The sequence below is a fragment of the Oryzias melastigma genome, linkage group LG20, assembly GCF_002922805.2.
Source record: "Oryzias melastigma strain HK-1 linkage group LG20, ASM292280v2, whole genome shotgun sequence".
Lineage (NCBI taxonomy): Eukaryota > Metazoa > Chordata > Actinopteri > Beloniformes > Adrianichthyidae > Oryzias > Oryzias melastigma.
In genome coordinates this window covers 5,387,893-5,402,673 of record NC_050531.1, presented here as the reverse complement: position 1 = coordinate 5,402,673, position 14,781 = coordinate 5,387,893, and the positions used below count along the sequence as shown (strand labels likewise).

The following is a 14,781-nucleotide window of genomic DNA, read 5'->3' as shown; positions in this document are numbered from 1 at the left end:
GTATCAAAACGCTTAGCACATTCAGGATATTCATGTTTGTACTTTCGGTATTCTTATCTTTTACAGATTTCGAAATTTTTCGCAATTTTTGCGATTTTCAAGAAATTCTTGAAATTCTTTGTGCAGCTCTGAAACTCATCGCAAAATTGGTATCAAAATATTCAGCACGTTCAGGACATTCATGTTTGTACTTTCGGTATTCATATATTTTACAGATTTTTTAATTTTTCACAATTTTTGCGATTTTTCAAGAAAGTTTTGAAATTCTTTGTGCAGCTCTGAATCTCATCTCAAAATTGGTATCAAAATGTTCAGGACATTCATCCTTTTGGTATTTATACCTTCTACACAGTTTATGAAATTTTACAAAAAATTCTTGAAATAGTTTGTACTTTTTCTGCATTTTATGACACATTAAGTCCATTAGCAACTTCAGCGTTTTGCAAAAGATTTAGCTCTGCAGCTTTAGGATTTTCAGCACATTTCTCCAGTGACCACATTCAGCAAAAAGCATTCACAGCAGCATTATTGCAGGCAGTGCAACTTTTCTAGTTATCATTTGTCTGAGGGTGATAAACACTAAAATCAAACCTAAAACTCAAAATCGAGGATCTATAGCTTTGAATAAACCCGATTGAGATGATCAATAGTGGGACTGCTGGCTTGTCTTAAACGTTCTCAGCAGGATAGATGTTTGTACTCTTTGTGTGAAGACCGCGTCTCATGCTCGAACAACCCCTTTTGCAATTTGAGCTCGATGGATCCCAGAGGAAAAACAATTCCACTATTGACGGAAGAACCTGCTCATTCAGAACCCCCAGATTATGTTCAGGTCGTTATCTGATGCAGCTGGTTCCCATGGGAACGCTGCTCTAGCAGCGGTTAGAGTCATTTTTTTTCGGTGTGTTTTTCAGAGACTTTTCATAGAAAACCAGAGAAGCTGTTCGTCTCAAAGTTGATTACTTTTCGGAATACTGCTCTTCCATCCATGCACGATGTGACGGGAGATGTTTCACCAGCTTCCTGGACCCCAAACCCAGAGACAGGTGCAGTTTCAGTCTAACCGTTGGTGCTGGGAGGATCTGATTGGGCAGACAGTGAGATAAAGATGGGCGTGGGTTGCAGCTGTTGACTGTGGGTGTAAATTAAGTGGATGGGGCTGAGAAGATGTGAGGAAATCTGCGTACTGAAGGTGTTCCAGCAAACAGAACTCAGAGGGAAACCGCCGCACACATCATGTGGAAGACTCAGGCAGGTTTCTAACAGGAGAAGGGAACTTTTCTGTGAGTTTTTCTCGTTTGTGTGGCTTTTCTGGTTGCCATTGTTTCTGTCCTGGGCTGAACCATTCCTCCTTTTTTTATGCGAACGCACACGGACGGTCCTGTTTGCTTGCTTTAGATTTGAATGGTCAGAAGAATAACAGGAAGCTGCAGGGAGAACTTCCAAAAGGATAAAAGCCAAGACAGCTGAAGGCGGGATATAATCTCTCGCTTTAAAAGTTATTTTTAATTTCTTTCAGAAGGAGGGGCTGCATTTAGACTTATTTCACCACCTTAAAATCATGCAACAAATGAGCAAACTTCCTGTTTAACACCACTGCTGGAACGAAACACGTGTCTCATCTTCTGAGGAATCTGTCAGTCATTCCTGCATGTAAAGTCACACTTCTTTATATAGACGAGTAAAGCTATTATCAGCATACAGAGGAAAGCCCCTGCACTTTGAAGGGGGCTTAGGCTTTTAGCTGCTTTAAATGCATTTATTTTCCCTCCGCAAGACATGCATGTGACTCTGCAGAACCTTGGGGACAAACAGGGATATGGCACATGCACACATCGGCTTTTTCTACTCTCTTTATGGCAGGAGTGGCAAAAAACCGTAGCTTTTTAACATAATTATGAACTACATACATTAAGTGTGAAACTTCAAACTTGAAACTTCAAAATAGCCCAAAAAACAAAAAAAAGTTTAAATTAGTCAAAACAGCTAGCGTGTAAATATTAGCCTAACTCCAAAACAGCCTAAAAACAAACTTTAAAAAAAGCCTACATTAGCCAAAAAAGCTAGCATGTAGCTAAAAAAATAGCTAAACTTCAAAATAGCCAAAAAGACAAAAAAAGTCTAAATTAGCCAAAACAGCTAGCGTGTAAATATTAGCCTAACTCCAAAACAGCCTAAAAAAAACTTTAAAAAAAAGCCTACATTAGCCAAAAAAGCTAGCATGTAGCTAAAAAAATAGCTAAACTTCAAAATAGCCAAAAAGACAAAAAAGTCTAAATTAGCCAAAACAGCTAGCGTGTAAATATTAGCCTAACTCCAAAACAGCCTAAAAAAAAACTTTAAAAAAAGCCTACATTAGCCAAAAAAGCTAGCATGTAGCTAAAAAAATAGCTAAACTTCAAAATAGCCAAAAAGACAAAAAAAGTCTAAATTAGCCAAATAGTGTAAATATTAGCCTAACTCCAAAACAGCCTAAAAAAAAACCTAAAAAAGAAGCCTACATTAGCCAAAAAAGCTAGCATGTAGCTAAAAAAACAGCTTAACTTCAAAATACCCTAAAAAAAACTTTTTAAAAAAGTGTAAATTAGCCAAAACAGCTAGCGTGTAAATATTAGCCTAACTCCAAAACAGCCTAAAAAAAACTTAAAAAAGAAGCCTACATTAGCCAAAACAGCTAGCATGTAGCTGAAATATTAGCTGAACTCCAAAACATCCCAAATTTTTTTAACTATTTAAAAATATTGGCTAATAGAAAAACAGCATATAGATCTGCAATGCCTCACTTCAGACTAACTCGCCTTTCGCCTTTGGCTGAGATGGATTGTGTCATTAGAATGGAGCCCCTCCTTGTCATGTTTGTTCATTACTAAACGAGCGTTCATGTTGTGACACGCAGGGTCACAAAGTCACCTTTTTTTTACTCATTCGAACCCAAATAAGGAAAACATTTTGTTTGTGTTTCACCAAAAACTGTTTTTTAACCTGTTAATTGTAAAAAAAAATCTTACTTTATTCTAATTTTAAGGTAGTTTATAGTTAGATTTTTGATTAAAAATGCCAATTTTTTAACTAAACTTTTTTTTTTCATTATTTCAGATTTGAATTTAACTTTATTTATCTCACAGAGGAGAAATTAAACCTGTTATGACTGCTTAAATGCAACAAAAATGAATAAAAAATACAGCAAATAGCCAAGCAAACAAATGATTCACTAAATAAATTAAAGGATAAAAACATCATTTTTGATGACTCAGTAATACATAGTCTAGTTTATTTAATAAGACATAAATTCACAAACAAATCAAATCAATTATGACTATGTTATCCAATTTTGAGAAGAGTTTTCAGAATAATCTCTGATCTGAACAAGAGTGAACTCAGACTGGAGTCGGGTTATCCTGCTGTCAGTGAACGCATCTTTGACGGGGTTTTTGTTGTTCTCTATGTGAGAAACAGATTGTCGAGGGTATTTTAGGAGTGGATGCAACGCTGTCATTCTCATGTGAGGTTAAAGAAAACAGAACCTGCTTTCAGTGGTTGAACAATTATCTCTCCAATCATCTTTTGATCTATTTTAAAAGCATTTCCACTGGTCCTTTAACTGTGATGATGTCGTTTTTAGTCAAACAAAAAAAAGAAAAATGATAAGTTTACATTTTATAAAGTAAGTGAATCCCAACCATTAGTTTCTTTGGTGCCGTTTATCACAGAAAACCAATATGAGCTCCGTAAGCACAGCCAGAATTTAGCTGCACATTTTCTGTTTTTGAACAAATTAAAAGTTTCTTGGTGCACTTTATTGTTTGAAAAATTCCTACTATTCACTTAATTTGGTCAGATGTCATTTTGGTTGGTTAGATTTACAAATTTCTCACTTAGATGCACTACAAATGTAAAATAATTAATTTTTTTTAAATCCCTGCTAACATTACTCTACCTACTACATTTGCTGCATTGAGATGATCCTTTGTGACCTAAGGTGGCTTTTATTTTGAAAAATCATTCAAATAATTCATTTTATTTTTTTGTTTAATATATGCCAAAAAAGCAATAGTTAATTTATCGTTGCAACAATGCCATAAATACAAATCAGTCTTATTGAAATCCACCCAAATGGCTCGTTTGGTGTTGAGGGCTGCAGACTCCTGATCTGGATAAATTATATTGATTGGTTATTTCAGGCGACTCCCCATAGATGGTGCTATATGGAAACAACGATCTCTGTCTAAAAAGTTATTCAGCCTTCATGTGTTTTGTTTAAAATTTGTAGTTTTTCTAAAGTTTATGTGTAATTCCTCAATGGGAATGACATTTTTCCGATTATTCGGAAAACACACGAACGCCGCATTTCTTGAAGTTGGTGTTTTTCTCTGAGGGACATCATCCAATTGGTGCAGCTGGTAGTAAAATGACAAAAAAAAACTCAAAAATGTTCTGCTTTAAAATATATTAATTTTTAATCAAAATTAGCATCCTTTGGTCCAAATTGAGGCCAAAACACAGCAGATATTTGCTCCTTGTCCGGCCCTTCTGTCAAATTTTTTAACGTTTGCCCCGGTATAGTCGGATGCATTAGAATGTATTTACGTCACTAATACGATCTTTTCAAACAGAATATTTTTCATCTGTTCCTGATTCACAATAAGGAAATGCAATTTTAAACTTAATTTTTTTAAAATATATTCTTTATCATAAGAAAAGGGCCACAATAAGACCCCAAAAACACAGTTTTTTTACCAATCTTTTATAAAAAATAAATAAATAAATATGTTTTCCAATACTTAATTTACCTTAATTAATGACAAAATAGCCAAGTTTAGTTCCTTTTTTTACCCTTTTTTTAGTTTTTCGTATGGATGTTATGACGGGAGTGAATTAGTTACAGCATGTTTAATAATTTACCAGAAAAGAGACGCTCTAGTTACGAATATCATCACCTGATGTACAGGTAGCCTTTTAAAGCAGAGTCTCAGCATTTAACTTTTTCACATCAACATGTTAACCTTTTGATGTTTTATTTTGATTGAGTTGATTTAAGGTGAATTGAAAATCTGGAATCTGGCAGTGTTGATGTGGAACCGGGGTCCACTTTTAGCTTGTGTGTGAGTGACAGGGATCAGACACGCTCCGTCTGAGCAGCAGCCTCTGACTCACTGTTGAATGGGTTCTGGGAGTCACATGGCTACTTGTCAGCAGGCTGGAGGAGGAAACATAATCCCGAGGAGGAAGGCTGCTCTTATCAGTCCGTTCACGCTGGTGTGAGAGAGCGCTCGGCTGGACGGCGGCACCGGAGACTATCCGCATTGCTAACTGTCATTTGTTTTTGTGTCTCTATCTGTCTTGTGTGTTTGTTTTCTGCGCTGCACTCTGACCAGCCCCTTCACCGCAGAGTTCAGAATTGCACTACAATGTCTGCGCTGGCTTCTCTGCAGTAAGCACACTAAGGTACAGTAAAACCACAAATATTTTTCTTCCATTTGATTGATTTTCTATGTGTCAACCCCTTTGATTGGTCACACTTGTGCATTTATGCGTCTCTTTGAGTTGATCAGAGCAGCAGGGACTCGTTAGGACGAATTGTTCTGAGTCGTTTCTGTCACTTTTTAAACTTCTCTTAGGCCTCCATGGCTTTTAGTAGAAAACTAAATAAACAGCTGTTAGCAAATACTGACATAATCTGCAGGTTAAATATTTGAGAAAAGCGGTTTTAGCAGCAGAAATCCTCAAAAGAGGAAACCACGGCAGACAAATCCATGTGAAATTAGGCATACACCTGAAAAGTTTCCTGAAATTCCTCTTTTTTTTTTTACATTCCTTCTGCTGTTGGTCACCTGCAGGTCCCAAACGGCTGATAATTGACTTAATTCTGTGAAGTTATGGCAACATAGAAAATATTAACAGCAAAAAACTCGTTTATTTTTAGCCAAAAGTACTTTAATGAGGCTTTAAATGCCCCCTTCGTCTGCCTTTGTCCTGCTTTTAGAACAAAGCCGGCCTTAGATTTTACGAGGTTTGGACATCGCAGTCGAGTTTCTAATTCTGGCTTTTTATTTTGCACAAACAACTGTTCTTTAATTACGTCTTTTTGGAAGATGAGCGTGCAGTTTTGCGGTCCACACTCGCAGGCTGAAGCCCGATCCGGGTTACTTCAAGGGAGTCTGGGTTGAGACACGTGCAGGCCGGTGTCATGAGTTCAAGTCCAGCCGCTCAACTGGATCATCTATATCATCAAGTCATTGAATGTCTCCATAAAATCTTATTTATTGTCTGAAACACACAAAAGCTGCTGTATTATCATTGTTGGATGAAAAAAAGCATAAATATGAAACTTTGTTTTATTCTTTCTTCTTCTTTTGGGCTATATAAAATAAAAAAAAACAATATTCTCCCAAATGGATCAAAGTTCCACTTTGGATCTATTTTGAAAGTGTCGACATAAGTTCTGCAGAGCGGCAGAAGTTAGTAGAAATTTGCCTCTGACTTGTGGGTGAAACCACCGATGCGGAGCAACCCCGCCCCCCTTCCCTTCCCCATTGCTGAGACCGTGGAAGCCGGGAGCTCGTGGTCCGGCCAGGAAATTTTCTACGTCACAAATATGTTGTTTTTTAAAACTGCATATTTTCATCTGCTCCTGATTCACGACGATTTAAATTTAAAAAATACAAATTTTTCACGCCGTCGCCAAGCATGACAAGAACATTTACAGTTCCACCGCAGACCGGAGCTTACTGTTGTCTCAGGCATTTTTTAATATAGACTCGCGACCAAAAGAGTACACGGGAAACCCAAATTCTTACAAATATTGCCTGTAGTCCATCTTGTCCTCCATCATCAGAAAAAGCTACAAGAACCTGTTAAAAACAATATTTCCTCTGAACTCTTTAAGTTAGACGTTTCCGTACCCAATAATCTGAAGGTGTCAGATATTTCCGCCGCTCCTCCTCATTGCTTATTAATCCCACTTTTCCATGAATCACTCAGTTACAGTGACAGCTTCACTTCTTGCCTACTGGTCAGACTTTGTCATTCATGTCCGGTTACATAAACTGGTGTTAAACAATAATACGGAGAGTGTTGCATAAACGACAAAAGATCCGAGTTGAAATAAAACACAAACTTCACCTCAGTTCAAAACTTTTTTTTCTGCCCATAAAGGTGATTTAAAAAGATTTTATATATTACATATATGTGACTAAAAGTACAATTTTTTTAAATCTATTTTAAAGCGTTCCCAGAGAGCTTTTAGTTATGATTTTTGCAAAAACCAAAAAGACATTTCAGAAATTCGCCTCTGGATTTTGGGCGGGACTGTTGGCGTTGAAGTGATCCAACAGTTGATATCCCAGCATTCCTTTCTTTACACTCTCTCCTCTAACCTTACAGACCCTCACAAACAAAAAAGCAATTCTGCAGCTATCTATCTATCCTCAGAGTTTTGATCCAGATTGCAGCTCAGATGAGTAAAATGAAGACGTTCATGGATCTGTTTGTCTGCAAGTTGAGGATTTGGAATAATAGAGGGAGACTTTTGCCCGTCCATGGCAGTTAATGAACCAGAAACCTGATCTTTTTCGAGCATCCCATTTTCATCTGGCCCTCATCCATCATGATTTGAAAAAAGAAATCCTCAGAAATGCAGTTTTAATCTTTTATAAACGTCCTCTATCATGAGAACATGTTAAAAACACTATTTTAATCAGTTTACCAGCAGGTGACTGTACTGCAAACACTTCCTAAAAATCACTTCAGCATATTGGATTCTTGAGAAAAACGTCCAAATACATTTAAGTTATTTAGGAACCAGAAGAACTGAAATGTTAAACTTTTGTCGCCTTCTGACGCATGTTTTTAGATCGTTAATCAGGTTCTGAGAACTGAATTTTCTCGGACCTCCTGCTGCAGGACTTTTACCAGCTTTACATTCAAGCGAATCTAAACATCTAATTCTACAGCGAAACCTGCTAATTCTGAACCATTCTACTTTAGGTCCTTGAAGTTGTTACGTTTCTCATTTTCCTTCACAAAAGTAAGAAAAAGTTCCAAATTAGTTAGACTTTTTAGTCTTTTTAATGATTCATTTAAGCAGCAGAGATTTTTTCAAGCGTTGGTGCTCCTCACTTCCCTTTGCACCGTCAGCACTCATCCATGTCCTTGTGGTCTTTCAGATGTTACACAAGGAACACTTAGTTCCCTTTCTACTCAGATGCACCAGATAGCACAGAAAATATTACTTTGTACTCACAAAATAACTATTTTTTTTTTCTTGTAAAGCAGCTTGCTTGAAGTTAAGTTGATTTTTGATTATTGTTATTCCTGCGGTTTTATTACGGACATGCCCCAAGGTGGAAGAGCAGGTTCCCATGGTTCTCACCTGGGATCCTGGGGATCTGAAACTTTATCCCTGTGGAGCCAGCCTGCCTCTTCCAAAGCTCCGGGTTCTTGGTTTACTGAGAGTTTGGGAGCAATGTTTTTTCTGGTTCATGGACTGGAGTTTATTTCATGTTAGTCCAGAAAGTCGCAAGTTTACACATAAATTAAATCATTTTAGAATAATCTGTTTTATAACTCTTTAATTACTTAGATTCTTTAAAAAAATGTTGAAATACCCGATAATATTTTATGCACTTTGACTAAAAAGCAAACATTTGTGACACCAGTTGCTCGTAAACCAGGACCAGCAGAGGTTCAGCAGCACTCACTGAGGCTCCTTATCAGATGATTCTGCTGCACAGTAGCTCTGCTATCTTCCTCTTATCAAACTCAGTGGTTTTTGTGATTCTTAGGTATTCATGAAGCGCTCTAAGCTTGAAAATCACAACTATTACGCCTAATAAACCTCTAATAAAACACGTTTTACTAGTTAAGATCAAATCAACTCGTATGTTTGCTTTATGATAAGAATAATTCTTCGCTGAAAGTGAAAACTAGGAAGTAATTAACCAGAAAGATGGTTTGTTTGTTTATATTTTTTTAATCTTAAATAAATTCTCGTTTTTTATTTAAAGAAATTGTGTCATGGGTGATCATGCAGTCACATTTATAAAGATTATACGATTATATTTGTTTCTGTAAAAACGATGCACCAAAAAGTGAACTTTTGTTGAAAAATCAAACTACAAACTTACATTAACGTGCAAAATAAAAATAAAAAAAAAAACGCTAAAAACAGAGAAAATTACATGAATACGTCTTTAAACTAAGAATGATGGTTTTAATTCCTCCTGTTTTATGTTTCTTATAAATGAAGCTGTCTAAAATAGCGTAAAATAATGTACTATTTACAGTTTACTTATAAATGCAAATAAACATAAATTTAACCTTTTCATGTTTGAATTTATTTCCAATTAAATAAAAGCTATTCTTCAGTGATTTTTGTGTTCAATGTGATGCTAAATTAAATGGATTAAATTGCAAACTTCCAACATATAGAGTCAAGGGGTTAACTCATACTATTTTACCATTTAGGTTGTTTTAAATATTTAGTTTAGTTTCTATAAAAAAAGAAAAAAGTAACACGATTAAAAATGTACAAAAATAAAAAAAAAGCCAAATTAACCTGAGAAGTTTCAAATATTTAAGCAGTAAATTGGTGTGATTCTGATATTTAAGATTTATACATTTAACTCTAATTATATTTTTTTCTATTGTAAAATTGTTCCCAGTTGTCTTATAATTATGATTACGTTGTTTTTAGCAAAAATTTAAAAGCCCGTGTTGTTTGTTTAAGACTAACCATGGGCTAATTAGAAATTCGCTTTAGGGTTGTGACTGTTGATTTATTCCCAGCATGCCTTTGTTTACACTCTCTCCCGCTACTGATACCACCTCACAAAAAAAAAAAAAAAACATATCGTATTTATCCAACCGCACAGTTTTGAGTCAGATAGCAGCTCAGACGAGGAAAACGAAGACGTTAATGGATCTATTTAATGAATGGTTGAGGATTTAGAATTGAAGCATGAACCCGAGCTTTTCAAACATCCGGTTTTCATCTGCTCCCGAACCGACATGATTTTATTTATTTATTTATTTATTTGTTTGTTTTTCGAACAAAAACAACAACAAAACAAAGAAAGAAAGAAAAAAAGAAACAATGCAATTGATCCCAAAATCAATTTGATTTATAAAGAAATACTCAAAAAGTCAGTTTTTATATTAAATTCTTTCAAATATGTCCTCCTTCATGAGAAAAATGCTACAAAAAACATGTTAAAAACACAATTTTCATTGGAGTGAGTCTTTAACACATAAAAACTTGGTTTTATAATTGCAAACATGCTTTAAACTAGTTTAAACTTTTTGTTTGTTAGTGTGAACTTTGTATTTAAAGAACTGCTGCGATGAAAATCATGTTTTTATTGTTACTGACATGTTTTTGCAGCATTTTCTGATGATAAAGGACATATATTAAAAAAATTAGGTTCAAAACGTCAATTCTTTTTTCAAATTTATTAACAAAAAAAGCCATTTTGAAAAAGATCACGTGACAGCCGTATACTTGGAGACAAATAGATCTATATGGTCCCGCCCACAACTAAGAGGTGAATTTCTAATGAACTCACACCGCTCTGCAGAAACTATGTCATAGAAAATGAGATTTTTTTTATTTTGGCTAAAAATGGCATCATCTTTAACATATTTAACAAATTAAATCTGGTTTAAAAATATTTAACCTGCACTTCTGCAGAAAATAATGGAAGTCGTTTTCCTGAATTCAAACTTTTTATTTGTTTGCAAGTTTGAACTTTATGTTTAAAAAGAAAATATGAATCCTTTTAGGATGTAGCGATTTCCAATCCACATGATTCTGTTTGAACCTCAATTTTGAGGTAAATTGATATATTATTTTTGTATTACAAAACTACGACAGAGTATTAGGGCCACAAAAAAAAAGTATCACAAGTTTTTTCTCGTAAATTTACGACTTTAAATTTTGTAGATTTACTAGGTTTTTTTCCCATAAATGTTTAATTGTAAGTCTCGTGAATTACGAGATTAAAAGTCATAAAAGCAGCCTACAACTTTTAGAGTAATAAATATACAACTTTATTCTTGTAATTTAGCAGTTATGACTTTTTTTGAATTTACGAGATTTAAAGTTTTAATTTTAAAAATAAAAATTTCTTTATAAAGTGGCCCTAATACTCTGTAGTACAAAACAACAAAAAGCTAAAAAAAAAAAAAAAGAAAAATATATATTTTTTAATTTGCCTATAAGGAGGTAACAATAAAAAAAACATTTCAGTTGGGTTTAAAAAGATGTAACAAAACAATAATAAATGGATAGAATTTAAATTAACGCACGTTTGACAAAAGGGATGCAACGTTTGAATTTTTCCATTGTTTGGTTCAATAGTGTAATATACGGTTTTAAACTATTATTCTTCAGGTATCACTATATTCTTAATGTTTATGCCTGAAAAATAATTGAATTTAACACCTTATTTAACAAGTTATTTCTAGACCACCTTAAATGATTTACTTGGTTAAAGCAGTTTCATGTGGATCAGTTTAAAAAAAATGTTTGTAATAAAGATTTAATTTCAATGGTAAATAGGAGCTGATATTCCAGTGCCAGGAATTTCATGATTTTCCTTGAAAGACTTAACATTTCTGTCATTCTTGACCAGCTTGAAAACACGACTTGTGCGCATTAGGCTAAACCAACAACTGTACGTTGCACGGCGAAGGTGATTACTGAAAGAAAAGCTTTGACCAGGATTACATGTTTTTCTTCTGATCAGACGCCATAGTCCCTGTGGGAATTTAGCTTCTAGAACTGCTGTTTAGTCGCAGAAAGAGGACTAAACCAAACACAACAACAACATAAAGTTTGGAATGTTTTAATGTTTCCCTCCCTCTGGACTTTTCACATTCTCTTTGATCTGTTTTGGCCTGTAGGTTATGCTGCCCAAAAGCTGTCTGAGTCCCAGCGAGCAAGAGAAAGGCTAAAGCCGCACCAGTCAGATCAGCTCCGCCTCCCTGGACCTCCACTGCGGAGCCATGAGCAACCCCAGCAGACCCGCGAGCGCCGCTGCGTCCTCCGTTCAGAGCGTAAGTCCTCGCAGAGATCTGCATTTGCAGGCGCAGATCTGCACGCGCCTGCAGAAAACAGGCTGTGAAAATGTCGCTCTGCTGAATCAGCGGTTTGTGATGCTGTAGAGCACCAGAATGCGGGTCTGAAGTTTGCGGAGTATCTGCTCCCTGACACGAAGGAAGGTGTTTTATTTTGAAATCTCTTCTCAGCCAATTCGCTCCAAACGTGCAATTAAATCAATAAAATGCAAAAAGAGCTGCTTCTCCCCAGCCAGCAGACCAAGTGGACCCCAGGTGGTTCAAAAGTGGGCAGAAAATGTGGCGCCAAATGTGTTCGTTCACATTTTCTGTGGTGGCCCCACTTGTGTTTGACCACATTGGCTTAAGTGGGCAGTCAGTTGGTGGGCACGCTATGCTAGCCAGCCACCCGGTGGACAGCAGAGCTGTCTTGCTCGCTACAGCAGCGCTCGCCAACTCGCTACAGTAGAGCTGGCTAGCTAAATAAAGCAGCGCTAACTAGCTCGATACAGCGGAGCTCGCTAGCTTAATACAGCAGCGCTCGCTAACTCGCTACAGTAGAGCTGGCTAGCTAAATAAAGCAGCGCTAACTAGCTCGATACAGCGGAGTTCGCTAGCTCGAAAGAGCAGAGCTCGCTAGCTCGCTACAGTGGAGCTGGCTAGCTAAATACAGCAGAGCTGGCTAGCTAAATACAGCGGAGCTCGCTAGAGTGGAGCTTGATTGCTCAATACAGCAGAGCTTGATAGCTCGATACAGCAGCGCTCACTACAGAGGAGCTTGCTAGCTCTATATAGTGGAGCTCACTAGCTTGATATAGTGGAGCTCGCTACAGAGGAGCTCGCTAGCTCGATACAACGGAATTCTCTAGCTTGCTTCAGGGGAGCTCACTAGCTAGATACAGCGGAACTGTCTAGCTTGCTACAGATGAGCTTGCTAGCATGCTACCCTGGAGCTTGCTAGCTTGCTACAGGGATGGTTGCTAGCTCGCTACAGAGATGTTCACTAGCTCACTACAGCGGAGCTCGTTAGCTCACTACAGATGAGCTCACTGGCATGCTACAGCAGAGCTTTCTAGATCACTACAGGGGAGGTCGCTAGCTAAATACAACAGAACTCTCGCTAGCTCAATACAGTAGAGCCCGCTAGCTCTCTACAGAGGAGCTGGGTATCATGCTACAGCGGAGCCCACTAGCTCGATACAGCTGAGCTCGCTACAGTGAAGCTTGCTGGCATTCTACACTGTCCACCAGGCGGCTGGCTAGCGGAACGAGTCTACCCACTGAGTGCCCTCTTAAGCCAATGTGGGCAAACACAGGTGAGATCACCATCTAAACTGTGGACACATTTGGTTGCCTACATTTTCTGCCCACTTTTGAACCATCTGGGGCCCGTTTGGCCTTGCTGGCTGGGTTCTAATATTTTCTCCTTACAAGATGGATAATAAAACTCTTTTCTTCTTTTCCTAAATTTCTTTGAAGGAAACTGAGAAAATTGGAGAAAACTAAAGATTTATTAAACAGTTAGTTTCACTTTCCTGCAATGGAGATGATAAACCGTCAAAGCCATGAGAGCAGCACGAGTGGACAAAAAAAGCAATATTCTTCAACTCATCCCATGGTTAAGACAGAGTAACAGTTACATAAAAAAACCCAAGGGGGGAAAAAATCCACCTTAAATGGCTGGAGGTTCCCAGGACCACTTGTGCTTGACTGCGTTCCAGAACTAATAACAGCAGAAGTTCATATTCGATCATGCTTTTCTGCAGATCTTTTATGCAAGTTAAGGGTTTTCTGTGGGTGGAAACAGTCGAGTCCTGTGGGAGGGCAGATTTTTTTTTTTGTTTTTTTTTTTTCCCTTCACAAATCATTAATGCTCACAATGTTCATTTCAGCTGCTCTCTTATCTACACAACAGCAGTTTAGGAAACGACTGCTTTCACTTAGCGTTGCAGTTTTGTCCTGCTTCCTCTCAAATCTTGCACAACTATGCGAGCATGCTGACAACTGGCACATTCTTCTGTCAGAAATGCCTTTCTCTTTCAGTGGAAGTAAAAGACAATGTCATGTGTATGATAAGGAGATGCACCTCTGTAAGGAAGCTTATGTCCATATTTACTCTGTGAATGTTGCGTAATTTACTGGTGATTTACCAGCAGAAGGAGATGTTGCACGTGGACGATGCAAACAACTATTCAACACAAACTTATGATTATTTTAGCTATTGACCGATCAGTACTTATCCATTTACACCAAACCATAGATGAATCTAAGAATATATTTTATCAATTAGTTAAATTTTTTATTATTATTATTTTCCAAGCAATAAAAGACCTTTAAGTAAACCTTATACCTGTTGTATTAACTATCAAAACTGTACTTTTTTATTCCTTTGGTGCAGGTTTTCTTTTATGCTGCCATGTAGAACTTCCCATAAGACACTATAACTGGAGCTAAAGTACTAACCAGTACTAACTATCCAAACCTGTGCAGATCACGCAGGTCGCCTGGTCGCAAACCTCTTATTGAACCCATAGATCAGGGGTGTCAAACTCAATCGAAATAAGGAGCTAAAATCCAAAACACACCTTTGATCGCGGGCCGAAAAAAATAAACATTTATTGAACATTCTAAAACTACATCTTTAAAACTGTAAAACTGTAACTTTTTAACATAATTATGAACTAGATATATAGCATTACCTGTGATAATGCTAGTGTGAATGCTGTA

The 14,781-nt window shown here is 36.8% G+C and overlaps 1 protein-coding gene across 9 annotated transcripts in view; it reads left to right on the top strand.

Annotated features, from left to right (window-relative positions):
• Positions 1-14,781, top strand: part of slc4a2b (solute carrier family 4 member 2b) — a 53,055-nt gene that overhangs the window by 5,056 nt on the left and 33,218 nt on the right. For 5 of the 9 annotated variants that reach the window (XM_024280089.2, XM_024280087.2, XM_024280091.2 and 2 more), the window contains 2 exons: positions 5,376-5,445; positions 11,902-12,054. In XM_024280089.2, the coding sequence (XP_024135857.1) occupies positions 12,004-12,054 (51 nt within the window). In that variant the 5' untranslated portion in view covers positions 5,376-5,445; positions 11,902-12,003. Of the gene's footprint in view, positions 1-709; positions 1,284-5,375; positions 5,446-11,901; positions 12,055-14,781 lie in introns of those variants that run through there. The other 4 variants (XM_024280094.2, XM_024280096.2, XM_024280092.2 and 1 more) reach the window with 3 other exon arrangements.